We start from the raw sequence: 27,471 nt of genomic DNA on the forward strand, positions 1-27,471 counted from the left end.
TGGGGATGGGTAAGGGCTTCTATTCAATAAAAAATAGTATTTGAAAAGCATGGGAGTTATTAACCCAGTTTGACTGGATTATAGAACTTGTGAGAAGGAATGGTGTGGGAAAATCTGGAAGGGTACCCGGGAACCATACCGTGGAGGGCTCTGAATGTCAGACTAAGATTAGGAGTTTGGTCTTTATTTGACAGGCAAAGGAGAGCCATTGAAGGTAGTTGAGCTGTGGAGTGATGCAGTCACGTCTGTCTATTAAGAAACCAATCTGGAATTGTGAGTAGGATGGGTAAGAATAGGAGTGGGAAGAATACTGAAAGTGGGGAGTTTTATAAGGAGGCTACAAGAATAGTCTGGGCTTTGGGGCAGCTAGGTGGCTAAGTAGATAGACCTCCAGCCTTGGAGTCAGGAGGACCTGAATTCAAATCCTGTCTCAGACACTTGACACTTACTAGCTGTGTGACCCTGGGCAGGTCACTTAACCCCAATTGCCTCACCAAACAAGCAAAAACAAACAAAAAATAATAATACTTTGGGCTAAAGGAGACTAGAGCCTGAATATTCGAGGGTGATGATCATGGGAACTGTGGGCTGGACTCTTTTTTGAGAGAATCTCTGATAAGCTGATCCAGCATAGAAGGGATGCAAGAAAGGCATAAAGGCAAGTTCAAGAAAGAAGAATTAGGGAGGACACAGAGCTCTGGTGGCAGAGAGCCCAGAGGTGCCCCAGACAAATTAGTAAGGCTGGTGGCTTCTGTGACAGTAATGAAAGGTAAGAGACCTGAGGCCCAGACAGCAGAGGACCCTGGCCCTCCAGACACCAACAGGAAGCTCAGTCTTAGATTGAAGGTGGAAATAGGTTGACCTAGCAAGATGATCAGTGACCTTGAGAGTTGGAGCCTATGGGAGAGAGAGCTGACTCAATGGAGGCGATGACAAAGGAGTACCCAGAAGGCATTGTTGGATACTCTAGAGCTCAGCCAACTTTAGCCATGCCTGGGATTTCCCTCCTTTGTCTATAGTTTGTAGCCAAAATTCTCTCCCAGTGTAGTGGCATCTTCTGAAACTGCGCTCCTTCCAACAGCTTTGCCCCAGTTCTTATTCTTTTGGACCTCTCTGTAGCTTTTGAAACTATTGGTCACTCTCACTTCCTGGATATACTTTTCTTTCTGAGGTTTCATAATATGACTCTCTCTTGATTATCTTCCTATGTAATTCTTCAATCTCCTTTGCTGAATCATAGATTTAGAGCTGGTAAGGGATTTTTGAAGCCACTGGGTCCAACCTCCTTATTTTACAGATGAGGAAACTGAGGCATAGAGGGTAAATGACAAGTGACTTACTCAAGATTATCTAGTCAATAAGTGTCAGAGATGAGATTTGAACCCTATGCACTGTAGTATACTTATCCATGTTCCCTGCAAAGGGGAGAATATAAGTTTGATTCTATAAAAGACTTTCCTCACAGTTAAAGCTCCCCAGAAGTAGCTGCCTGGGAAGGGATGGGCTTTCCCTCACTGGATGGCCGTTCACTGGGGTGTTGTCAAGGGGATCCTTGTTCAGATAGGGGTCAGACAAGATGGACCCTGACATTCCCTCTAATTCTGCAATTCTGTGAGGCCACTAAGCCTTTCTGAGCCTCAATCTCCTCAGCTGTGCAGTGGGGATCATAATACTTGGACTTCCCTTCTCTCTCGGCTATTGTGAGGGAAACTCTTAGAGTAGATGCTGTAGTTACCATCACTCCCTCTTCACATCTCTCTGTCTTCTTCATCTCTCCACTTCAGCCTCCCTCTCTTTGCTTTTCTGTTTTCTTTTCTCTCTTCTTCCCCCTTTCCTCCTCTGCCAGTTTTTTTCTCCTTTGTTGATTTATTTCCTTCCCCCTCTGCCTCTGTCTTTCTCTTCAGTTTTCCTCTCAAAGACCCCTCCCTTCACAGAAAGTATAATATAGTTGTTCTATTTATTGGCTAACATTTTATGGTCCCTGTTCATAATTTAGAGCCATTTTTTTTACAGGTATTTGGAGAGGTTTAGGGGAGAGCTCAAGTAAATCACTGCTTTTACTCTGCCATCTTGGCTCCACCAATGAGGACTTTCTTGATCTGTTCCTGTTCATAATTTAAAAAGATGAATTGACTTCACCTTTAGCCTTTTATGTCTTTCCCTCACCCCAAAAAGAACTATGGAAATTTGTTCTTCATTTTCATATATTTCTTGGAGTCAGGGGCCATCTCCTACAATAAAGCTTGTTGCCCGCTCCCAGTTCTTGCCTAAGACGTACACAGGACGAAAAACAACAACAACAAAAATAATAACTAACATTTATGTAGCGGCTACTATGTGCCAGGCACTGTGATCCTCACAACCACCCTGGGAAGGAGTGCACATTTTACAGATAAAGAAACTGAGGCAAACAGAAGTTAAGTGACTTGCCTAGGGTCACACAGCTAGTAAGGGTCTGAGGCTAGAGAAGACCTAGCAGTGGCAGTGCTCATGCCTAGAACTTTCCATGACGTGACATGAAGAGGCATTCATCTCTCAGAAACTAAAGGCAGACATCCTTGGTTACATCAGCTTTGTGTGCCTGCACTTAGAACTGGGCATTTCTGGTGGCCCAAAGCTGGGTGTTCCTAATTGCAGTCCCTTCTTGAAATATACATGTTATCACAGTTTCCGTGGGAAGACAGCTGAGAAGCAGCCAACATCAGGTTTGAGGCAGGTGAAAGTCCACTGAGCCATGAGCCAGGAGAACTGGACTGTCATCCTAGCTGTCTGCTAACTCCCAGAGTGGCTTTGGGCCAGTCAGTTCTCTCTAAGCCTCGGTTTTCACATCTGTAGAATAAGGGGGTTGAAGCAAGTGATCTTTAAGATCCCTTTTGGCTTGAACATTTTATTGTAAATTCTCTTCTTGGAGGGACTGAGTTTCCCTTTCTTTGATCAGAAAGAATTTTTATTGTGGCACAGGGCTGCATTCACACTGGGGATACTCAGGGCTCCAGCTGGGAGGACCCCAGCTCTGGTAGCTGAAGGGGTAGAGGGGAGAGAGACACCAGGAAGCAGCCTGAAGATTCAATTAAGGCTTCTGCTGTTTCCATTATTTCTAAAAGAGCCAAGCAATCTCCCCATGGTTGGACTGCTTATTGGGTTTAAAACTAGAATGGACATTAGAGGTCACTTTGTCCCACCCGATAATTTTCCAGATGAGGAAATTTCTGAGGCCCAAATAATGAAGTGAAGTGACTTAGGATCAACGCGTCATGAACTAGAAGGTACCCAAGATACCATCTGGCCCAACCCCCCCATTTTACAATGGAGGAAACTGAGGCCCAGGGGGGTTAAGTGAGTTGTTCATGGTCACATGTTTAGTATGTTTCTTGCCTAAAGTCTCACAGCAAAGTCAGGCTCTTCTGACCCCAAATTCTCCCCTGCACCATGTCAAATCAAGAAAAGGGTGGGGAACAAGGAAGATTGAGTTAATGTCTTCTATCAGTCCCACATTCTGTTTCCATCTGGCTGAGCTATCTTCGGCATCAAGTGATGTGGTAACAGTATCCCAACCAATCAGAACCACAGTAAGCTGATTGGCCCAGACAGAAAGCTCAAACAGCCAGTGACATTGGCTTGTCCATGAAACTCATGGTATCCTTTCCCGGTAGAATTTCTTCATATGGAGGAAAGAGGAAGTACCACTTCAGCCACCCAACATCTCTGTTTCCTCATAGCAGCCTAATAGTTTCTTTTCATCTTTTCATCACTTAGTAAGAGTCAGGTTTTGGCTTGTCGTCCACTTTTACTCCCCTGGAAGTGGATATGGTGCCTTGGAATCCAACATGGCGACCAAAAGGTGTTTTAAATGATTTTATTTCCTCAGTGCACACTTGGACAGGCTAGGTTCTTTCTTTACTGGAAAGAAAGACCAAGGCCATGATGGCACATTAGTCAATGGTACTAACAGACCCCATGGCTTACTTACAGAATCCTTGAATACACTTCTAATAAATAAAGGTTACAATTACAACTACAGTTGAGAAAATACTTCATTGAAGAATATATTAGTCCCAGCATAAAATGCCATAGTTTAGTAAGTAGAATAGCTGTAGGAACTCACAATTAAAACAAAGAAACATACATCGGAATCCTAGTACATTAGAGTTAAGAGTTCTTTTCATGGAGTCATAATATCATAGATTCAGAGCCAGAAGGGAACTTAGAGGCCATCTAATCCAACCCCCTTATTTTATAAATGAGCAGACTGAAGCACAAAGAGGTTAATAATTTGCCAAGAGTCATATAGCTAGTAAATGTCTGAGGCAGGATACGAACCCAGATAGTCCCGGCTCAAAGCCCAATACTCTATTCACTACTCCATGTTAACTCATTTTTACAAATGAGAAAGGAGGCAAAGAGAGAGGACTGCGACTTGCCCGAGGTTTAACAGAGAATTAGAACTAGAGCTAGGTCTCATTCAAGGTTATCCAGAAGGTAGTGTCTGACAAAATCAGATCACAGAATTTCAGGGTATGGAGGACCTTAGAAATAGTTTCATTGGAATGCCCATATTTTATAAATGGGTCGTCTGATAGCTCACTGTTTACATACAGCTTTAAGCAGGGGTGGGATGGAGCCGCCTCACCCTACCACTCCCAGAGAGCCAATTCTTAAATTTTCAATGTGAGCATTTACATTTAGGAAATTGGCAAATACTACAGATCAGGGCTTACTTCATTATTCTATTGATTGCCTATGCAGATTAAATTTAGAAGTGTGTTGTGTGTAATCCTTCTCCCCCTCCTCGAGAGCTGGTTGTAAAATATTTACTAGCACACTCCTGGCTTTAAGATTTACAAAGAGCTCTACTCACAACACCCCAAGAGGTAGGTAGGTAAGTATTATTATCCCCATTTTACAGACCCTCAGAGTGAAAGTGACTTGCCCAAGGTCATTGAGTAGAAACAAAGTCTCTCACTTTCTCTTTTGGTACATTTGGTACAATTTTCCATAATATTCTAGGGTCTGCCTTTCCTGCCTCATTGTGCCATGGTTGGGGACCCTGGGCTGCTGAAGGTGGAGTGGAAGTTCTATCAGGTCCTATGGGGCTGGTCAGGCTTTGAATTTCAAGGCCATTGCATCCCATGAGGCCTGTTGACTAAGGTACTAAGGAGAATGGGGCTGGGACTTATGGATGGAGGGAGCACCCACATCTCAGAAGGTCTTTAGGAAGCGTAGGAGCTGGTACAGAGGAAATTGCTGATTGCAGTCATTGCTTTCTGGGCCCAGTCATTTTCTTCTGGATGAAAGATTTCCTGTACACCAGAAAGTCCCAGGCTGTGATCTGGTTGTTCAGTCTGTCTCCTCTTAACATTGCTATGGGACAATGCATTCCCAAAATAAAATAACAGCAAAAGGAGAGAGTGCATGCTGAGAAAGGATCATAACTGAAGTTCTCTGGGGAGAAATGGCTCCTTCAGGGTTTATAACCTACTGTTTAGTCAGTGCTTTGAGTCAGGAGATCTAGGGTTCAAATCCCAGCTCAGGTACTTTAGGGTGAGTGACCCTGAGCAAGATTCCTAATCTCTTTGCACCTCAGTTTCCACACCTGTAAAATGGATGTGTTTTGTGTGTGTGTGTGTGTGTGTGTGTGTGTGTGTGTGTGTGTGTGTTTGTGTGTGAGGACAATACTTGCATCACCTACCCTTACTGGGTTGTTGCAAGAGAACTATGTTTGCCTATGGTCCTAGCTCCTAAGGAGGCTGAGGTTGGAAGATCACTCTGCCTCAGGAATTTAGGGGTGCTCTGGACTAGAATGGTAGGGGGAAATCAATATGGGGAGAACCTAGGGGAACTGGGAACTGCCAGGCCATCTAAGGAGGGTATGAATCAGCTCAGGTTCAAAAAAGCAGGTCAAAGTTTTTTGGTAACCTTAACATGCTGTAGAAACGAGATTTATTCTAGCTGATTTGCCAGGGTGGCAGAGTGGCATGAAAAGCAGCTAGAGAGGCACAGGACCTGGGTTCAAATCTTTCTTCTGCCATGAGTAGTTACTTGTAAAATCATGGGCAAGTCACTTCTACTCTCAGGTCTCAGTTTCCCCATTCATAAAGAAGGGAATTGGACTGGATCAGGAGTTCTTAGATTTCAGGGGGTTCTGTGAATCTAGGTGTGAAAAACAACATCTTCACCTTAATATCATTGGTTTTCTTTGGAATCCTATTTATTTAATGTGTTTAAAGACATGATTCTGGAAAGGGGCCCATGGGCTTCACTAGATTGCCGAAGGAGCCCAAGACACAAAACTGGCCTAGAAGGTCTAAAGATTCATTCCATGTCTAAGACTTCATGAGATGATGTGCTGTTCACATATGTTTCCCTTTTTTCTTTTAGCTCCATGTCACATGGAGGTCCACTGGCCTCTCTGCCCCCCACTCCCCACCACATTGACCCTTTTCCTATTCATTCCCCTGCCTAAGATATCTAAGCTCAGAAGGTCAGTACAGGGCTGTAGGAAGCCTTGCTCTTTGATAGGGTAACAAGGAAGACAGCACTGGGCCTTATGGACTCTTCAGTCATAGATGGTCTCTTCCCAGGCCACTAAAAGGTTTCCTAACAAAAATGTACAGGGAATGTTCCTAAGAGATCGGGCCGGACAGATCCACTTTCTCTCACCTGGATTTTATTAGGGAATAGGAGCTTTGGGTCTATAGGCTGGGGCCCAGGAATGGGCAGGTGGCAGGAAGGAATAGGGAAGTCATCTGAATGAGCTCCCCAAACCCCAGGGAACCCTGAGTCCTCTGGTCAGGGATTGATTATGGGCTTTCCTGATTGGATCCATTGGGTCTGGCAGTTTCTTCTAGTGGGGAAATACAAGGAGCTTTTTCCGGTTACGAGGTATCCTTGGCCTCCAGGTCCTGGAGCAGAGTAAAGAGATCCCAGGTGTGTCTTCTGCTGTCCCTCTGACCCCCTAAACCTCAGCCTCCATGTACTTGACTGTCATCTTGGGCGTCATCTTGGGTGTCATCTTGGGCGTCATCTTGGGCGTCATCTTGGGTTCTTCTGCCTTTTTCTCATTTTTCTTTGGTTCCTCCTTAGAAACTTTGTCCTCTGCCTTTGCTGCTTTTCCTCCTTTGGCCTCCATGTTTTCTTTATGATTCCTATTTGTCAATGGGAAGGAGGTCATGTACCTTGAGATACAAAACAAAATGAAAAGTGAAAAACTTCCATGCAACATACACCATAATAACCACTTCTGTATTAAGCCCAGGCTCCTTAGCCTGGCCTTCAAGGCCCTCCATTATTGGATGCCACCTTATCTGTTTAGCCTTATCTCCTACTTCTGTCCTCAATGTGTTCTATGATCCAGCCCATATTGGCTATATTCTGTCTCTTGGACATGCCTTGTCCATGACTAGAATGCTCTCACTTCCTTCTCCCCCTCCCCACCCAAAATAACTCACCCTGGGGAAATTTCATCAGTCATTCATGTCCCAGCTCAAACGCCCCATCCACAAAGTTTCCCCTGATTCTCTTAATCAGAAGTAATATCTCACCTAATGCCTTCTTGGTACCTGTCTTATGGAATTTATAATCTACCTTGTATGGTAGTCATCTGTGTACTTGCCCCACCTTCCCATGAGACCTTGAAGCCAGGGATCAGGCTACCTTTGTATTTAATCTCCTGAAGTTCTTTCAGGTAGTCGACACTGGATAAACATCTGTTTAGTCCAACAGCCTCTCAGACTCCATGCAGAATGGACAAATCTACAGATACCACCAAGCTGGTTGAACAGGCTAAAAGACCCACCTTTTCACATAGCAGACAGCCAGCACAACCGCAGCAATGAAGAATATCAGAGCAAGAACCAAGAGTGTGATAGGTAAGCCTAGAGACAAACAAAGAGATTGACTGTGTACATGTCATTTTAGGCCTTTGGTCATTCACGCACTGATAAGAGCTAAGGTTAAGTCTTTGACAAGTCTTCCCTGGTTACATATAGGGACTGATTCAGATCTTTGTCATGTAAGAAAATCCAAATTTAAATGATATTAATCAAATTGTGTCTAAAACAAGAGAGGTGATAGCTCTGTGATGGATGACACATATCTGGAGGGCCAATTGTGTTCAGTTCTGGGCACCACATTTTAGGAGGACCACACAAACCAAAAGGTGTTGAGAGGAGGGCAAACAACATGTCTTGAAACCAAGTCATTAAGGGATAAGTTGAAGGCATGATGAAAGACATGTAAAAGGGCAGAACAACACTGTACTGAAGAAGGAAAACATAATCTTGCAAGCAAATCTAGGAAACAGAAGGGAGAAACATGGTGAGAAACAGCATTTGAGTAAAGATGACCAGAGGAAGAAACAGAAGTGTTATCATCATCCGAGTATACTATAGACCACCTGGACAGAAGGAGGATATAGAGGGATTCAGGAAGTGAGTCTGATTCAGAAGCCAAGTATGGTAGTCATGGGGGATTTTTGATGATCAGGACATCGGCAGGACCTCTCTCTTTGACCAAAGGAGAACAGCTAATAGTTTCTTTTTTTGTTGTTGTTGGGTCATTTCAGTTGTGTCCAGCTCTTTTTGACCCCATTTGGTGTTTTCTTGGCAAAGATACTGGAGCAGTTTGCCATTTTTTCCTCTAGCTCATTTTATAGATGAGGAACTGAGGCAAACAAGATTAAGAGACTTGCCCAGAGTCATACATATAATAAGCGTCAGAGGCTGGATTTGAACTCAGGTCCTCCTGACTCTATCCATAGCACCACCTAGATACTTGTTTTAATACTAATTTAATTCTTCAAAAGACAAAAGAACCAATGAAGGGAACTTCCATGCTGGATCTAATTTTTACCAGTATGGTGGAATTGGTTGCTGGGGAGGAAATGTTAGGAACTTTGGGAGAAAGTGATCACTCCATACTCTAATTTGTGATACAGGAGAGGAATAGGACTGAGAGAAGGCATAGTTGGTCTTTTGCCCTTGATTTGGAGAGGGCAATTTTCAAAGGATTTAGAGCAGAGGTGGGGAACCTGCAGCCTCAAGGCCACATGTGATCCCTTAATAGGAGATTGATTCTGTGAAGTTTAGATTTAGTCAAAGGGTTGCACTTGAGGACCTAGAAGGCCACATGTGGCCTCAAGGCCACAGGTTCCCCACCCCTGGTTTAGAGAAATAATTGGCAAGTTTCCATGGGTAAAATTTTCCTCAGAAAATCAGCTCAGAAACAGTTTTGACAAGGAGAAAAAAGGATTGGTTCAAAGAAATGGGACTAGTTATCCAGGAAAAGAGAGCCCTGAGGGGTGACATAATAGCTATGTTCATGTATTTGAAGGGCTATCTTGTGGAAAACTAGCTGTGCTTATCCCAAGAGGAAAGAGCTAGGAGCAAGGGGTAAACATAGAAAGTTGCAAAGGGTTGGATTTAGGCTTGATCTAAGGAAGAACTTCCTACCCATTAGAGCTATCTTGAACTGTAATGGCCCCAGGGATTTCTCTTCACTGGAAGTCTTCAAGCAAAGCCTTGACTGTTACTTGTTGGTGATATTGCAGTGTGGTTTTGTTCATGTATGGATTAAATTAGATGGCTGCCAAACTTCCTTCCAATTCTGATTTTTTTATACTTTTAAAAAAATTATACTTTTTTATATGAAATCAGAATGCTTAGCCTAGTTATGAGAAGACTCAGGTGGTAGTGGTGGTGGGATATCGATGGGGGACACTGGATCATAGATTGAGAGTTGGGAGTAAACTTAAGGGCCATTGAGTTCAATCTTCTCATTTGACAGATGGGGAAACTGAAGACTGGAGATGTCAAGTAACTTATGTGCCCAAATCTCACCTTGTCATCCAGGTAGTACCAGGGGTGGCATTTGAACCCAAGGCCTCTGACTTTAAATTCATTACTCTTTAACTTGGTCCCTAATGATTGGAAGCTGACTTCAGCTATTAGGAGGGTTATTATAGAGAAGAGGGATTCAATTTCTTCTATTTGGACCCAGGGAAAAGACCTAGGACCTTGCTTTCTACTCTTGGCTCACTCTGGATTTTGCAAGTAGACTGGTTTCTGCAGCTGGTCAATACTGTGGACTCATGCTCATGCTCATGCAGAGACAGACATAATACACACACTGCCTTGTGGAGCAGTGAATGGAGTGCTGGGCCTAGAGTCAGGAAGATTTAAGTTCAAATCCAGCCTTAGACATTTACTAGGTGTGTGAACCTGAGCAAGAGGATTCACTCCATTTGCATCAGTTTCCTCATCTGTAAAATGGGGATAATAACAGCTCCTACCTTGCAGAGTTGTATATTGATAAAGTGCTCACTTAGCACAGTGCCTAGTACATAGCAGGCAATATAAATGACTATTTCCTTCCCTCTCCCCTTCTTCTTTACCTCCAAAAGTAACACCTTCATTCTTAAATGCAACTTGGCTTTCAAAAGTTGGTATGGCTTCTGGCACAGTACTCGGTTCCATAGTGCTTGTTTCAAAATACAGTTCTGTCACACAAATTAATTTTTTGCTCCATCTTTGCCGTGCTGGGTTAGGCGGTGGGGCTGGAGATGGTGTTGCTGTACCAGCTAGGTCACTGATATTAAATTCAGTTGTGGCCGATACAGTCAGTGGAGTGACTGTATCTTCAGCGGTGACAGTATCAGGCTTGCATGAATTAATCCATATATCTGTGAGGGGAAGCAAAAAGTGCAGTGAGACCTTCTAACGCTGACCTAAAAGGTAAATTAGACAGTGTCAACTACACTTGGAGCCTAGATCCAAGCACCAGCAGCCGTGTACTTCGTGCTGTTAGAACTGGATTTGGGGGAGAAACATTTTAAACTCAAAAGCATATGGAAGTGATTGTTGACAAATCAAAATAAATTAATTTAAAAAAAAAAAGAAAGGAAAAAAAAAGAACTGGATTTGGAGTGGTAGTGGTGGATTGACCTGTTACTATGATTTTTTTGCGCCCAGGGCAAACATCATGAAAAAAGCCTCTCAGTTGTATGGGCAGTAAAAGGGACCCAGGGCTGTAGTGGGGAGTTAGAGATTCTGGGTCATCAGCATAAGGCTGTTGAAATGGGAGGGGCCAGATACTCCTCCAAGTGGCGAGGGAAACAGAGAAGACCTTGGCATATTGGCACACACCAATGGGAAGTTGCTCCCAGGGAGGCTTCTTTGAGGAGGGCAGGGCAGAGTCAGGAGGAGCTCAGCCTACTGACTGGAAGGACTGAAACTGCTTTCGCCTGAATTCAGTACTCTTAGGCAAATCCCTGTTGTTCCTGTCCTAGTTACGGCTCTGGGAGTGAGGGGTCAGTTTACCGGCAGGCTAGGATAGGATGGCACAATGGAACACACTTCCTGCCTCTACCTTAAGCATCTGTATAGAGCAGAGACAGTAGGCTCCTCTGGTGCTGGGACAGAACAATAGCAGTAGAAGTGTTGATGGCATTTAACAATCATAAAGCTCTTTATCTCCATTATCTTGTGTGATCTCCACAACTGCCTTAGGATGATAAGCATTTGCCATCTCCATTGCACAGGAGATGAGGTAAACTCTCAGAGATGGGAAATACTTTGCCCTAAGTCACATTACTAATGAGTAGCTGAGCTGGGACTGTAACTCTGCCTGGGCATCTTAACTGTCCCACTTCTTGCTGAGTTGTCTTTTTAGCCGTGTCTGACTCTTCAAACCCCTGTTTGGGGTTTCCTTGGCAAAGACACCGAAGTGATTTGCCATTTCCTTCTGTAGTTCATTTTACAGATGAGGAAACTGAGGCACTCAGCAGTTAAGTGACTCGCTCAAAGTCAACAGCTAGTAGGTGTCCGAGGCTGGATTTGACCTGAGGTCTTCCTGACTCCAGTTATAGGCAGCCTATCCACTGCATTACCTAGTGGCTCTACGTAGTTGCTTGCATGTCGTCATCCCCATTAGAATGTGAGCTGCTTAAGGTCAGGAGCTGTGTTTCTGTCCAATGTGTATCCCCATTGCTAAGCACGATGCTTGGCACATTACTGTTGCTGTTCAGTCATTTCAGTCATATCTGACTCTTTGTGACCCCATTTGGGATTTTCTTGGCAGAGATACTCGAATGGTTTGCCATTTCCTTCTCCAGCCCGTTTTCCAAATGAGGAAACTGAGGCAAACAAGGTAGAGTGACTTGCCCAAGGTCACCCAGCTAGTAAGTGTCTGAGGACAAATTTGAACTGAGGTCATCCTGACTCCAGGACTGTCACTCTATCCACTGCACCACCTAGCTGCCACAGTACACACTTGATAAATGCTTGTTGACTGACGGACCTGGTCCCAGTTCCTTTTCCCCATTTTGTGGATGAGGAAAACTGGGAATGTCAAATGGCACATTCTACAGTCCTGTCGTATACTGGCCACCCTCTTAGAGACACTAGTTTGTCTATGCCTTTCCTAAAGGTCCCTTCCACCTTTGAAATTCTATGATTCTATACATTTTCAAGGGAAGAAAATTAAACCTTAGCTTGTGGTGTCCAGTAATTAATTGCTACAGCCACTTTAGCTCTCAAGAACAAGAACAATTTTAATCGTGCAATTGATCTTGAAAATTATTTCAATATATTTCCTACTTGAAGCTGCTCCAGAGAGATCATTATGAACACAGATGAGTTTCAAAGTCTTCAGGGGCCCTCTACTTTGGATTCCAGCTCATCACCTGCCCTCCTGGCCCACAGCTTGTTCTCTAAGTATTTTCCAGGCCCATAAGCAGCAGGTTGGATGAGTCACTTAGCCTTAAAAAGCTCAACCCGGTGATTACTGGGAAAAGGGCTGGGGGAGGGGAGGGAAATGGGGAGGGGAGTTTCCTAAGGAGCTGCTCTGAAATCCAAGGTGAAGTGGGAAATCTGTCCTGTTAGATCAGCCTGAGGGCCCAAGTCCTGGACTAAGACCCATGTCTGCTCAGGACCTCTTTCCTTCACAAAATGGAGGTAAAAATACATGTTCTTGTCCACTCATATGTGTGTGTGTGTGTGTGTATATATATATATATATATATATATATATATATATATATATAATATATATGTATATATATATATATATATATATATATATATACACACACACACACACACAAATAAAATATATACACGTATATATATATATATATACATACATGCAAGAAAGTAAACGTAATTTTTTCCCCACCCAAGCTCATGGACACCCCCTGAAATCTATCCACAAATACCTCTGTGGGTCTCACATGAAGAACTCCTGGTCTGCTCTTGTAAAGTGAGTGTCTGGGGCATAGTAAGCTGTTGTTGTGATGAGGATGTCAATATTGATTACCATAGAAATGTGAGTTCTTAGGATTATGATAATGATTATAATTACTTCTAGGTGAAATAATCAAAGTCCAGGCTTTCTCTGCCATTCCACACACCTGGGACATCCCTTCTCTCACAGTGACACCTTTCTGCCAAGATTTTCTCCCACTCCTGTGTTCTTTTCTGTTTAGGCTCAATGCCACCCACTGAAAGGCTGCTCTTGCCCATCTGCTGCCTCCCCGTTGTCACAGACGTTCAAATGACCATATTTAAAGGGATAATGGAAGGAAATGACTGAATCAGAAGAGTTGTGTGGGAGGCCCTGGTGTTTCCCCAGATGACTCAATTTTCATTCATAAAAATATCATTGGGCAGCCCTGGAAATTAGGGTTTGCTTCTTTTCCCTGGCATTCTTCTAAACCTTGACCTAAAGGAAGTAGGCTACACAGATGACTTGGATAGTGACATTTGAGATGCATGGAAGGTCAGAGATTTAGAATGGAAGGGACCTGGGAGGTCATTAGTCAACAAAGCATTTATTAAAAACCTTCATTACGTGCCAGGCACTCTGATAGTCTGGGAACCCAAAGAAGGGCAAAAACACAGTCCCTTCTTCATGGAGCTCACACTCTAATGGGAGAGACACCATGTACCTACAAGACTGGTACAGATGGAAAGTAATCTCAGAGGGAAGAACCCAGCAATGGCGATGGGAGTTTGGGGTAGGGCAGGTAATGGCCAGGCAGGGAATAGACCAGGAAAGGCCTCCCACAGAAAATGGAATTGGAGCTGAGTCTTACAATAAGTCAGGGAAGCCAGAAGGAAGATGTGAGGAAGGCTTTGGGCTAAATGAATGGATGAGGTGGACATCTGTACTCCTGGAAGGGAGCATGATGCAGGGGAAAGAATCCTAGATCTGGAATCAGAGGCCCTGGCTTTGAATCCTATCTCTGCCATGGACTACCTGTGGGACCCTGGACAAGTCACTTCACCCTGTTTGCCTCAGCTTCATCATTTGTAAAATGAGCTGCAGAAGGAAATGGCAAACTCCTCCAGTATCTTTGCCAAGAAAACCCCAAAAGGGGTCAGGAAGAGTCAGACACAACTGAAACTATTCAACAACAACATTTAATAGGACTGAGGTCATTTTGAACTGGTCTTGGATTAATGATTTCGTTTGCTCTTCCATTATGTATCTCTACGTAATTGACATGTGGTGGGAAGGGAATCAAGCCTTTGGATAAATAGCTGGTAAGGAATATGGATTAGGAAAGTGGCTTAAACCTAGACATTCTTCCTCCTAGACTAGCAATTTTTAGGGGCACAGCTAGATATAATCCTAGTTCTATATCCCATCTCAGAGAAGAACAGAGTGGCCAGCCTCATGGCCCCAACCTCTTGCTCCCCTCCTGGAAGGAATCAATATTTCCCTTTGGAAAAGGGAGGAGACTAGAGATTTCTATTCATGCTTCCTTTGGAACCATGTCTAGATGGAACCATGTGGTCAACAAATGTACCCACCTTATGGTTCGAGTAATACTTTCAGAATTCAAGAAACCAAAAGGTACCATTGCTACATGTAATACATCTGGGCAAATCACTTAACCTTTGTCTTCCTCAGTTTCCTCATCTGCAAAATGGGGATAATGATAGCACTTTCCAGGGCTGTTGTGATAATAAAATGAGATGATATTTGTATAGTGTTAAAGTGTCACAACATATGTTGTAAAGTGTTTTGCAAAACTTAAACCACTATAGAAATGCCAGCTATTATTTATTATGCCTGTCTTGTATCCATGCCACATTCTTCCCAGTAAAATGTAAGGTTATTGGGAGTAGGGATTGCCATTTTTTTTTCTTTGCACATGGCAAGTACTTAATAAATATTGAATTGCTCCCATTTTAAAGATAAGGAAACTGATTACACAGCTCTTAGATACTGGGGTGAGAGCTGAATTTCAAACTCAGGCCTCTCACCTCCTGGTCTAGAGTTATTTCTCATTACTCAGTGACCTTGAATGACTTCTTTTGCTTTTCTTAGTTTTCTCATTAACAAAGTCCCTTCCAGAACTAAAATCCCACAATTTTATGAAATTGTATTTATACTGACAAACCAAAAAAAATTTTGGGGGGAGGAGTGAGGCAGTCAGGGTTAAGTGACTTGCCCAGGGTCACACAGCTAGTAAGTGTCAAATGCCTGAGGCCAGGTTTGAACTGAGGTCCTTTTGACTCGGAGGTCGGAGCTCTATCCACTACACCATCCAGCTGCCTTATTGGCAAATCAAAATTTAAATGAATAGGGCAAATATTAAGTAGGGCAGAAGAAAAAAATCTGAAATTTTTGTGGAACTTAATTATTTAAAAAATTCTTAAACACGCGTTATTATATTAGAAGAATTTGGCATTCTGCTCAAATGAAGAGCAGAGTATTCTTAACCTGTGCTTTGTGGGATAGATTTAAAGTTAATCCATGGCTATGGCCTCCATAAATCTATCTATATATGACATCATGTTTAGGAAGAAGAAAGGAAAGAAACCTCTATTAAGTACCCACTACATGGCAAGCACTTAATCTTTACAACCCTGCTATTATTACTCCCATTTTGAAGATGAGGAAACTGAGGCAGACTTTAAGTGACTTGCCCAAGGTCACACAGCTAGTAAGTCAGTCTGGATTTGAACATCGGTCTGTCTATACTCTAGTGTTCTAGCCACTGGGCCACCTAGTGGCCTCTAACTGGATAGAGGGTTTCGTGGTATTTCAATGTATGAAAAACCTTTCCAATTCATAAAGTGAAGCGGAAAACTTTAGTTAGCTAGTTAGTTAGTTAGTCAGTTGTCTTTTACTAAGTCCCTTCTCTCTATTGACTATCTCCAATTTATCCAGTCCATATTTTGTAAATGTTTGCATGTTGTCTCTCCTACTAGATCATGAATTCTTTGAGACCAGAGACTGGTTTGTTTTCTCTTTGCCTTTCTTTGTATCTTCATCACTTAGCAGAGTGCCTGGCACACGGTAGGTGCTTGCTTGCTGACTTGACTGATTCCCTAGATGACCTCAGATCTCCCCACTCTACATCTAGCTCCTAAGCTCCTCCTGCTCAGTGAAAGTATCTTGTGTGATCCTGCTCCCAGCTTTTCTTTCAATCAATTCTCTCTGTTGCAGTTCTTCCCATCTTTTAAGGCATAAAAAAAGTCTCTTCCCCCAGAAAGCCTTTTCTGATGTCCAGAGCTCATACTGACCTTTCCCTACCTTAAATGGTAATTTGTTTGCACGTTTCTCATTAGTACTGGAGTAAAAAAAGGTTCTGAATGTGGAGTCACAGGACCTGAGGTAGATCCCTGCTCTAACTCTAATTCTCTGTATGACTTTGGCCAAGTCACTTTTCCTCTACAGGTGTTGATTTCCTCATCTGGATTGGACGAGATGACCTGCAAAATCCCTTCTGGCTCGAAACCTTTAATCCTATGATTAAATACACATGTCCTCCCATATAGTAGTGGGGTTTGTATCCAACCCTTAGTGCAGTGGATGAGAGCTCTGGCCCTGAAGTCAAGAATACTCATCTTCCTGAGTTTAAATCTGTCCTCAGACCACTTACTAGACAAGTCACTTCAACCTGTTTGCCTCAGTTTCCTCATCTGTAAAATGAGCTGGAGAAGGAAATGGCAAACCAGTCCAGTATCTCTGCCAAGAAAACCCCAAATGGGGTCACGAAGATTTGGACATGGCTGGAAAAACTACTGAACAACAGAATCCGTCCCTTAGTCTACCCCCTTCCTTACCTCTAAAGCACATTTAACTCAACACACATTAATTGACTACTGGCTACGTGCAGAGCCCTGTCTTTGACACTGGGGGATGATGTAAGCCATAGTCTGGACTGCTAAGGAAGGGGGTGGACTAATTGTTGTTGTTGTTCAATTGAAGCCAGTTTCCCTAAGCCGCTTAGAGGCTTTTTTTTTTTTTGAGGCAGGTTGGGAAGGCAGAACCACAGCAATGCCAAGCAGAGGAGAAGGTTCACTATCTAGAGCATGCCACTGACCTGAGGAGTTGTAACAGTGCGCATACTGCTTCTGGTGGAGGGGCAGTTTCCATTCCAGGACACCTGTTTTGTTTCGACCACACTTGGGATTGGGGAAAATGCGGGAGATGACCACGTACTTGTCAGAGACCCACCCGAAACTGCAAAGAGAAGAAGAATCCATTAGCTATCTGGGCATTAAACGCCTCAAAAGAGAAACCCCGTCTTCCGAGCGCCATGGATAGGAAGCGTCTCATGCGCACGCACCTGCAGGTCTCAAAGCCAAAGTTGCGGGCAGTCGTCACTTGAGCTTTACTGGCCAGCTGGAGACCCAACGTGCTGCAGGCATCTCTGGCTTCAGTGAAATTAAATTCTGGCCCTTTCCCTTTGCCAATGAGGGTGATCCCCATGATCCTACATGGCTCAATGATAAGATCTGAAATAAGGGCATATGAACACTCAGAAGGGAATCGATAGTCTTTGGGGGTTCAACAAAATCAATGCAACAATAATTTATTAAGAGCCTGTTACGTAAAATAAATAAATAAATAAATGACTCAGCCCGATGTGCTTGGTGCCGGGGATGACAAAAAGGAGACAGTTCCTACCCTCATGAAGCTTACGTTCTCTATATGGGAGAAATAACATTCTGCACAGTTAAGTAAATGCAAAATGTCTTTCTTTTTTTTTGAAGGGGAGGGGTTAAACTTGGGATTTCATCTGCGTAGGGAGCTCCCAGTGAGATACTTTCTCTGCCCATGCTTAGCAGTACTTTCCCCCTACAATCTGTAGTCTTAGACCAGTGGTTATTAACCTTTTAATTTTTTTAATACCATAGACTTCTTTGGCAGTTTGGTGAAGCCTCTTCAGAAGATTCCTCACAATTGAGGGAAATCTTCATTTTCAGTTACAAATTAGTGAAAAGAAAGTTGGAATTCTTTCCCCATTCAAGTTCACAGACATTCTGAAATTCACCCATGGATCAATGGACCTCAGTTTAAGAATCCTTTTGAGAGAGTTGCCTGGGGGAACTGAGAGTTTATACGCAATAATTTATCTTTGATGTGGGATGGGGTGAGAGTATGAAGCATGAACAATTGGGGGAATCCTGAAAGTCCTTTTGTGGAAGGTATGACCCTGGGAAATATACTAAACTGCTCTGTGTCTCCTCCTCTATAAAATGTGGAATTTGGACCTGATGGAATTGAGGTTTTTTCCAGCTCTAAATCAGTGATCCCAGGTGTCATTTGAGCTGAGCTGCAAAGGGTGTTGGAGGTTCCAGGAGGCAGCGTTTAGGAGGGAGACATTTCAGGTATAGGGGACAGCCTGTACACCACTTCATACTGACATCGTTTTGTCCTTAGTTTCTGAAGAGGACCAGTGACATCACGGGGTGATGTCTTCTCTCATGCATGAACTGGATTTAAGTGAGTCAGAGTTGCTCAAAGTCATCAGCCTCACTCTCTCTTTCAGAGTCACTGGAGTCCAGTGCCAACACAAAAGTCAGGACAACGATGGCCCAGGATGCAATGGGTGACTCGGGCATCTTCTATGTCTGACCAAGCTCTAAGCACTCCACAGTGCCCGCTTCGGCTTCTTTCATGGCCATTGGAACAAATTGTTCTCATTCTCCCATTCCTCGGTGGAACTCTTCACATGTTTGGGGTAGACACCCACCCCCCAACTCACCGACAGCTTTGAGATCCGTTGGTTACCTGCAACTGGTTTAGCCCTGTCTGCTAAGATGGTTTCCTGGGGTGTGGTCCCATTGTAAATGCTACAGCTTCTTGGAGCCACAGGTGAGAGTTGGGTGGCAGGTGGAGATGAGCAGCCCCAAAAAGGGCTCAGCAAACCCTCACACCAGAGGAGCTAGTCCTCCTTAACACTACTGATCATCTAACCTCTCTCTAGCCCTTCCCTCACAAACCAGTTGCCTTAAATACTTAGCATCATGATTTAGAGTTGGAAGGGATCTTTCAGGTCATCTGGTCCTATTCACTTATTTTACAAATGAGGCAACTGAGGCCCAGGACATGTGGTTTCAGTGGTGTGGGAAATACTTCTGCCCCACCCATTGGCATAGACCATAAATCATAATCCCCTCCCCATCTTAATAGATGGTTTCAGGAGTTACCATGGCTGGAAAAAAAAAAACAATTGGTGACCCACCCTCCAGTGAAGTGCCTCTCCAAACTTACATAGGCTGCTTAGGCAATATATAATAATAATAATAATAATGATAATAATAATAACTAGCATTTATTTAGCATTTTAAGGTTTACAAAGCACTTTACAAGAGGGCTGAACTAAGAAGAAAAGTAGAACGTTCAGGGAGGCAGGTTCCAACTCAGGATTAGTGTGCGCTGACAATCAGAGCTGTCCAAATGCGGAACAGGCTGCCTCGTGCAGCAATGAGCTCCTCATCGACGGATACGTGTCTTCACGTGGAGTTAACCAGAGACACAGAATCAATAAGCATTTAATGAGTCAAAAAACAGTTTTATTTTTCAAGCGACTACCATGTGTCAGAAATTGTGCTAAGTGCTAGGATACAAAGAAAGGCAAAAAAAAAATAGCTCCTACTCTCAGAGCCAATAGTGTACCGAAGACTCCTGCTTCAGGTAGGGATTGGGCTAGACAGATATCTTCTGAGATTGTTTCTAGCTCTGAGATCCCGGGGCTCATGGAAGGACGGTTTGAAGGGAATCCTTGCTGAATGAAGGTGGAAGGTTGACCTTAATGACCTCTAAAGTTCTTTTCCATTCTAAGGTCCTATTATTCTACAAGACTATATTTTAAAAGGTAAGAGGATAGGAGTGGGTTGGAAGGAGAGAAAGAGAAGAGTGATCAGATCCTTTGATTGGTGGGCTCCCAGATCACTGGGTAATCTCCATTAGGGAGGGAGCAAAGGACCAAACACTTTATTCTAAAACCTGCAAAAGGAGAATCATTAAGAAACAAAGAATCCTTTGTGCAGTCACATCTGCTTGGTGGCTGGAGTGAGAATTGGGATCCCTAGGACTATCTCTCTCTCTCTCTCTCTCTCTCTCTCTCTCTCTCTCTATCTCTCTCTATATTCGTTTCTCTAAGAATGCTTTCCTAAGGAACCATTTTAAGGTAGTCTGACACCTTAAAGGTGACTCTAAAGCAGGGAGACAATAAGAGCCAAACCTAGTGTTAAATGGCACTTTGCATACTCCATAATCCAGTGACCCTGGCCTCTTTGCTTTTCCTTCCACAAAAGCCTTCATTTGCCAACTCCCCAAATTTTAACTGGCCACCCTCCACACCTGGAATTCTCTCCTTCTTCATCTCTGCCTCCTGGCTTCCTTCAAGTTCCAAGTAAAACCCGCCCCCTCTTCTACAGGAAGCCCTTCCTATGCCCCTCAGCGCTAGTGCTCTCCCTCTATTGATTACCCCCAATATCTTGTTTCCATTTTGTTTGTACATACTTACGCCCCTATTGGGAGGGGGATGACGAAAGGCTCCTCCTAGGTGTCATCCACCAGTCAATTCTATTTAATTTAACCCAATTCAATCCAATAAGCATTTATTAAATATATGTTATGTACTACTAGGTGCTGTGCTAGGTGCTGAGGAGATAAATACAAAAACAGAACTAGCATCTGCCCTCAAGGAGCTTATATTCTATTATTCATAGGTTCTTAGAGCTAGAAGGGATGTTAGAGGTCATTGAATCTATCCCCTTAATTTTACAGGTAAGGAAACTGAGGGCCACAGAAATTAATTGATTTGCCCAAGGTCACACAGGCAGCTAATAGCATGGCTGGGATTTGAACTTATTGTGGTTTAAGCCCTTCAATGAAAGCAAATGTTTCAATGATCTCATCTCCCCCTGCCCCATTCCCTGTTTTGTTTAGAAACTTGTTTTACTTGTCAAAACCCCTCAAAACAAAGCAATGGCTACTTAAAGGTAGATATGATGTATATGTAGATCACTATGGTACAATGGAAAGGACCCTGGCCCTGGATTCAGACTGGCTTGGGTTCAAATCCTGCCCCTGACTTTAGTGCTTCCTAATCCAGGGGACCTTGAGAAAATTGCTTGGCCTCCCTGGGTGAGTGTTTCCCTGCCTGAATACCTTTTTCTCTGATAAGATGGCTTCTGAAGTAGCTTCTAGCTCTAGACCTAGAGGGGTCTAAGAAAAATAGATCCTTCCAGAGATGAATGATTTCAAAAAGTCCTGTGCTCATAGACTCCTCTGATCTATTGGGGTGAAGCTGGGCTGTCAGGTTGGTGCTTCCACTTGATGTGAATCTGGAGCCACCCAAGCTTCAGTGATCCAGCAGCAGAGAATCCAAGTCTTTTGTGGCTTACCCACCCACCAAAGAGGAGTGAGTTGGCGTGAGACCTACCTTCTGCCTGGAGCAAGCCTTGAACCAGGAACAAGAGTGGGGAAAGGAGCAGAGCTATGGTGGGGCAGCATTCCATGGTGGAGCAGCGTGCCATGGTTGGAAAGGTCCTCAAACCAAGAGAGGCTGACCAGCCTTCTATTGCCTGCTCTCTCCTTGGAGAACTTGATGTATTGGAGATCCCCGGCAGAGGACTGTGAGATTGTGAGCTGTCAGAGCGCTATGGTCGCTGTCCACTTTGCTTCCCGCCCATCCCCTTGTCAAGGTCAATGGGGGGAAATGAACACGAAGCCTGTGTATTATGGATGGCTGTCTGGAAAATTCAGCTTTTGCTGACTCAGAGAGCAGGCAGCTGAGAGAGGCAGATAGCCCAGCTTGCCCTGATGCATTCCTTCCTGGTCAGCCAGATGTTGTGAAGCTGGCTGCTCTGTTCTTCCTTTCTTACATCGTTCAGGGTTAATTCCTCCCAAGTGGGTCATTTACTAATTCCTAGCCAAGGGCTGGGGTTCCATGGAAGACAGAGCTGGGATTTTGGGTCCTCCACCCTGCCCACCCTCAATCTCAGTGAGGGAAAATAAGGCTTGGCCAGATGAATTTTAATACTTACCCACATTTGCTTATTTCAGGATGTGTTCCACAGGATTCCCTTTGTGGGGGTGGGGGTGGGGACTTTGAAAGAACAATTGGAGGCCGTTGGTGGTACAATGGGTAAAGCACTGGGCCAGGAGTCAGAAAGACCTGAGTTCAAATCTAGCCTCAGATGCTGACTATATGACTGTGGACAAGCCACTTAATCCCTGGTTGCCTCAGTTTCCTCAATTGTAAAATGAGGATAATAACAGCACCTACCTTGAGGGGTTGTTGTGAGGATCAAATGAGATAATATTTGTGAAAGGGCTTAGCACAGTGCCTGGCACACTGTAGGCGCTTAATAAATGCTAATCAACTAACTCAGTCTCCTCATAAGGGGGTTGGACTAAATGACCTCTAAGACCTCTCTAACTCCAGATTTGTAATTCCATGAGCTAATTTATCCCAATTCTATCCATACTCAACTTTTTAACATGTGTTAAGTGGTCATCCAACTTTTGCTTAAAACCCAAAAGTCAGGAGGAACCAGCCGCTTCCAGAGGCCGTCCATTCCACTCAGGGCAGATCTATCTGTCACCAAGGTTCTAATGACCTTAAATTGGCCTCTTGTTGGCCACTTCTATCCACAGTGCCTAGTTCTGCTCTATAGGGCAGCCATTCAAATACTTGAACACAACCATCACATTGACCCCAAGTCTTCTATTTTCTAAGCTAAATATTTCAGCAGTTCATCTGGAAAAGATGTAAGGGTTTTATTGGACTGCAAACTTAATATAGTATGATTTCAACTAATCAATCTACATTTATTGATCACCCACGCCAGTCTAGAAATTGAAAGCAGTCTTAGCCTGTGATCAGAGAAATACAGTTTCTGGGAATTGGAAGGTGACCATCCTAGTACATTCTATGTTGGTCAGAATTTTATTTAATTTTCCTTTTATCTAACTTAATTCATTTATTATATGTTTATTTAGTTTAATTTCATGTAATGCCTGGCTAATTCCGGCTATCACATTTTAGGAAGGACGTTGATAAGCTAGAAAGCTTTTAGAGAAGAGCACCTGAAGTGGTGAACAGTAGTACTGAGATCATGCCATAGGAAGCTCAGCTGAAGGGGCTGGGCATGTTTAGCATGGAGAAGGAAAGTCCTGAGAGGGGAGAATGGATGGGTGGGTGGATGGACAAACACATGATTGCAAATATTTGATAAGCTGTTCTGTGAAGGATGGATTAAGCTCTGCCTAGTGCCAGAGGGACTGGACCAGAAACAATGGGTGGAAATTACACAGGCTAATTTAGGTTTGGCATAAGAAAAGCTTCCTAACAAATGGAGCTACCTCAAAGCAGAATCTGCTGCCTTGGATGGAACCCAGTGGATTTCTTCTCTTGTGAGGTCTTCTAGCCAAGGTCACTTGTCTGATATGTTATAAAGAACATTCTTTTTCTGATAGGGTTTGGATTGGATGGTCTTAAAACCCCTTCTAAGTCTGAAATTCCAGGATTTTATTGACTTAACGGTTTCCTTATCTATGAAATGAGAAGTTTGGACTAGAGCAGGGAATCCTCACCTCTTTGTGTGTCATGGATGCTTTCTTATAAAAATCTTTTTAAATGCATAAAATAAAATAATTTGGATTACAAAGGAAACCAATTATATCAAATTACAAGTGTCAAAATATTTTTAAAAAACAGGTTCTTGGTCTCAGGTGAAGAACCCTTGGGCACTAGATAATCTCTAAGGTTGTTCATAGCTGAAGTCTTGGTATCCTATGATTCTCCAATAAGGCTGAAAGGAACCAGTCGGAATCTCCAGCACTGGAAAATCCTTGTTTGCTTGCAGACCAATAGCCATTGTGTCTGTGAGCCTACTACGGAGTTCTAAAGGTCTTCCCTTGGGAAGCCTCCGAGTTCCTGACAGTGAGAAGTAGGTATGCTTTGTAAATCTGCCCCAGCTGAGAATGCCCCCTCCTGTGCCTGTGTCAGGAAGAACTACTTCCCCCAATATCAGGACCTGACCTCCCTCCTTCCTGTTGCCAGGCTGAGGCTTCCCATGCCTCTCCCACCACAATTCTGACGAGTAAAAGGGTCTGATGATCAGATTCCTTCTCTGTAAAATGATGTGGTTTGGGAGACAGCAGGAAAAATGGGAAAAAGTACTCACTGCTTCTGGATTCAGAGCACTTGGGCACAAGGGTTGCCTCTGAAACTTGCCAGCTGTGTGACCTTGGGCAAGCCACTTAACAACTCTCAGCCTTGGTTTTCCCATCTGCAAAATGAAGAGCTTGCGCTAGATGGCCACTGAGGTCTCTTCCAGCTCCAATCCTATTATCTTCTGCTGTCCATGGTCCCCTTTTAGCTCTAACGATTGATGGGTTATCCAAAATACCCCTTCTCCCTTCATGCAGGGAGGATTTAGAGTTAGATTTAGAGCTGAAGGGGCCCAGGGGCCATCTAGTCCAATCCCCTTGATTTACAGATGAAGAAACTGGGGCTTAGAGGGGTAGACTTGCCCAGGATCATAAAGCTAGTAAAGTGTTCAGCGTGAAGAGAAGACTTGGGTAGGACATAATAAGAGACCAACTATTTGAAGGGCTGTTACATAGACATGACCTATTTTGCTTGACCCCAGTGGTGAGAATGAGGACCAAAGGGAAAGCAGCACAAAAGCAAATTTTGGAAAATCTTCTTTCCTACTGGAGCTGTTCGAAAGTTCAGCAAGGCAGCTTCAGTGGGGAGCGAGTTCCCCATCACCTGAAGTTTTTTAACGGAAGCTGGCTGACCGTTTGTCAGGGGTAATTGTAAATGGCATTCCTGTACAGTAATACATTGTGTTGGGCAGTTAGGTGGCACAGTGGATAGAACTTGGAATCAGGAAGACTCATGCTCATGAGTTCAAATCTAGCTGCCTCTCTCCTGTCACTCAACCCTGTTGTCGCCTCAGTTTCCTCATCTGTAAAATGGGCTAGAGAAGGAAATTGCAAACCCCTCCAGGATCTTTGCCAAGAAAACCTCAAATGGGGTCAAGAAGAGTCAGACAGGACTAAACACCACCACCACCACATGGGTTGTATTAGGTAACTGCTGATGACTCTTCCAGAGAGTGTCTATGATTCCATGGTTTAATTGCAGATGGTCATTAGCAAGGCCGCTTTGGATAATATGTGCATACTCAGGGAAGTGAAGGTTGGAAGAACTTGTTCCAGAATGCCCATGCATAAAATTAAAATGTATTTTAAAATAACATCTTCAACGTACGCACGTGAATGCACGTGTGTATGTGTCGGGGGAGTGGTTAGAGGAGGCATTGTGGTTCAGTGAGAAGAATGTTGGATTTGGACCTGGGGCCAAGTATCACCTCTGCTGCTTACTACTTCTGTGACCTTTGGTGAAGGTTACGGAGATGTTGGGCAGTCATTTAGTACTCACTCACCTAGCGCCCAGAGGGACACTAGAGTGGATCAGGTGTTGTCTCTGTCCATAAATAGCACGCTATCTAGTAGAGAGATCGGCATCGATGCACCAAAAATGAACACTCGTTGGCTTCAGCATTAGGAAAACAAAGGTTCAAGCCCCACCCCTGTTATGTACTGCTTGTATGATCCTGGGTAAGTCATGTAATCAATCTGCTGGGCATCAATTTTGCCAAGAGAAAAATACAGGGATCTCTAAAATCCTTTCTAGTTGTAAATATATTATCTGATGAGCTGCTGAAAAGAAAGGAGGAGAGAAAGAAAAGAGAGAAAGCAAGAAAGGCTGTGAGAGAGAGTATGTGTGTGCGTGTGTGTGTGTGTGTGTGTGTGTGTGTGAGAGAGAGAGAGAGAGAGAGAGAGAGAGAGAGAGACAGAGACAGAGACAGAGACAGAGAGACAGAGAGATACTCAAGCAAGTGGCCATGGAAAGAAAACAAAAAATTATTTGTTTAGGAAATAAATGTTACCCTCATAAAAGTGGCAGTTTAGGTAGCAGGAATGGATGAGATAAGAGAGAGAAGGAGAAATGGAGATAGAGAGAGAGGGAGGACACGGGAGAAAGGGGGAAGAGGGAGAGAACAGGAGAGAGGCAGAAAGGAAAGAGAAACAGATAAATAGATAAGTAGGTAGGTAGATATATGCAAGAGTGAGGGAGGAAAGAGATAGATGATAGAGGAAGAAGAGGAGGAGGAGAAGAAGAAGGAGGAAGAGAAGAAAAGGAGAGACATAGAGAGAATGAATGAGGAAATAAATGAATGTAAAACATGTATCAAGCTGTATACTGTGTATCAGGCCTTTTGTGAAATGCTGGAGATGCAAATACAAAAAGTAATACAGATCCTGCTCTTAAGCAATTTCCATTTTTAATAGAGAAGATTACAAATATGGGGAAATGGTGGTCGGGGGAGGGTAGAGTTATGTGCCAGAGGGCATTTTCCAGGAGGAAATGGTCTACAGTGTAGTCTCCTACAGAGAGGGCAAGACAGATGAGGATGGAGAAAAGGGCATTGGATTTAATGACATCAAAGAGAAAGCAGTCCTTGGGAGCGGTGAGGGCAATGAGTGGGTGGTGAAGCTGAAACCCCGAGTGCCTAGAACATTCCTGGGAGAAGTCTGGCAGAGAAAGGACAGAAATAGGATGAGAGCTTGGGGAGACAGTGGGATCAAAGGAAGAGAAATATTAAATTTTTTCAGAAGTTTTTAAAACAAAGCTGCCCATCTCCTAGTTTCTGTTTCTTTCCTCTAGTCTTCAGGAATTTGGGCTGAGGGGGAAGCTGGTGCTGGTGCCGGGACTGAGAGATGGGATTACCAATTAGTGGTAAGAGCTAATACTTCGAGTCCTTTAAGGTTTACAAGGTGCTTTACATCCATTGTCTCTTTCAATCTTCACAGTGATTTTGTGAGGTTGTTAGTTCAGGTTGTAATATACCCATGTAGGTGAGGGCACTGAAACTCCAAGGGCTTAAGTGACTTGACTGAAGGCCCAAAGCTTCTAAGTGGTAAGTTGTACAGACGAAGTATGATGTGGGAAGAAGATACTGACCTAGGGGTCCGAATACCTGGATCTGTCTCTCTGTCTCTGTGCCTAGGAGTATCTCGGTCTCTGTCTCTCCTTCCCTACCTCCCCCTCATCTCACCCATTCCACTACTTCAATGACTACTTCTAAGAGGATGACTTGGGAGTTTCCAGCTCCAGCCCTAACCTCTCTCCCAAGCTCCAGC

General features: G+C 43.7%; 1 protein-coding gene across 1 annotated transcript; it reads right to left on the minus strand.

Annotated features, from left to right (window-relative positions):
• Positions 1-3,841: 3,841 nt before the first annotated feature.
• On the minus strand, positions 3,842-22,107 carry LYVE1 (lymphatic vessel endothelial hyaluronan receptor 1). The gene is made up of 6 exons (XM_021001992.2): positions 21,692-22,107; positions 17,582-17,750; positions 17,336-17,475; positions 10,391-10,678; positions 7,796-7,874; positions 3,842-7,175 (listed from the first exon to the last, which is right to left on the minus strand). The coding sequence occupies exons 1-6, from the start codon at positions 21,783-21,785 to the stop codon at positions 6,956-6,958; spliced, it is 990 nt and encodes a 329-aa protein (XP_020857651.1). The 5' UTR covers positions 21,786-22,107; the 3' UTR covers positions 3,842-6,955.
• Between the last annotated feature and the right edge of the window lie 5,364 nt (positions 22,108-27,471).

Source organism: Phascolarctos cinereus, unplaced genomic scaffold, assembly GCF_003287225.1.
Source record: "Phascolarctos cinereus isolate Bilbo 61053 unplaced genomic scaffold, phaCin_HiC Scaffold_9;HRSCAF=440, whole genome shotgun sequence".
Lineage (NCBI taxonomy): Eukaryota > Metazoa > Chordata > Mammalia > Diprotodontia > Phascolarctidae > Phascolarctos > Phascolarctos cinereus.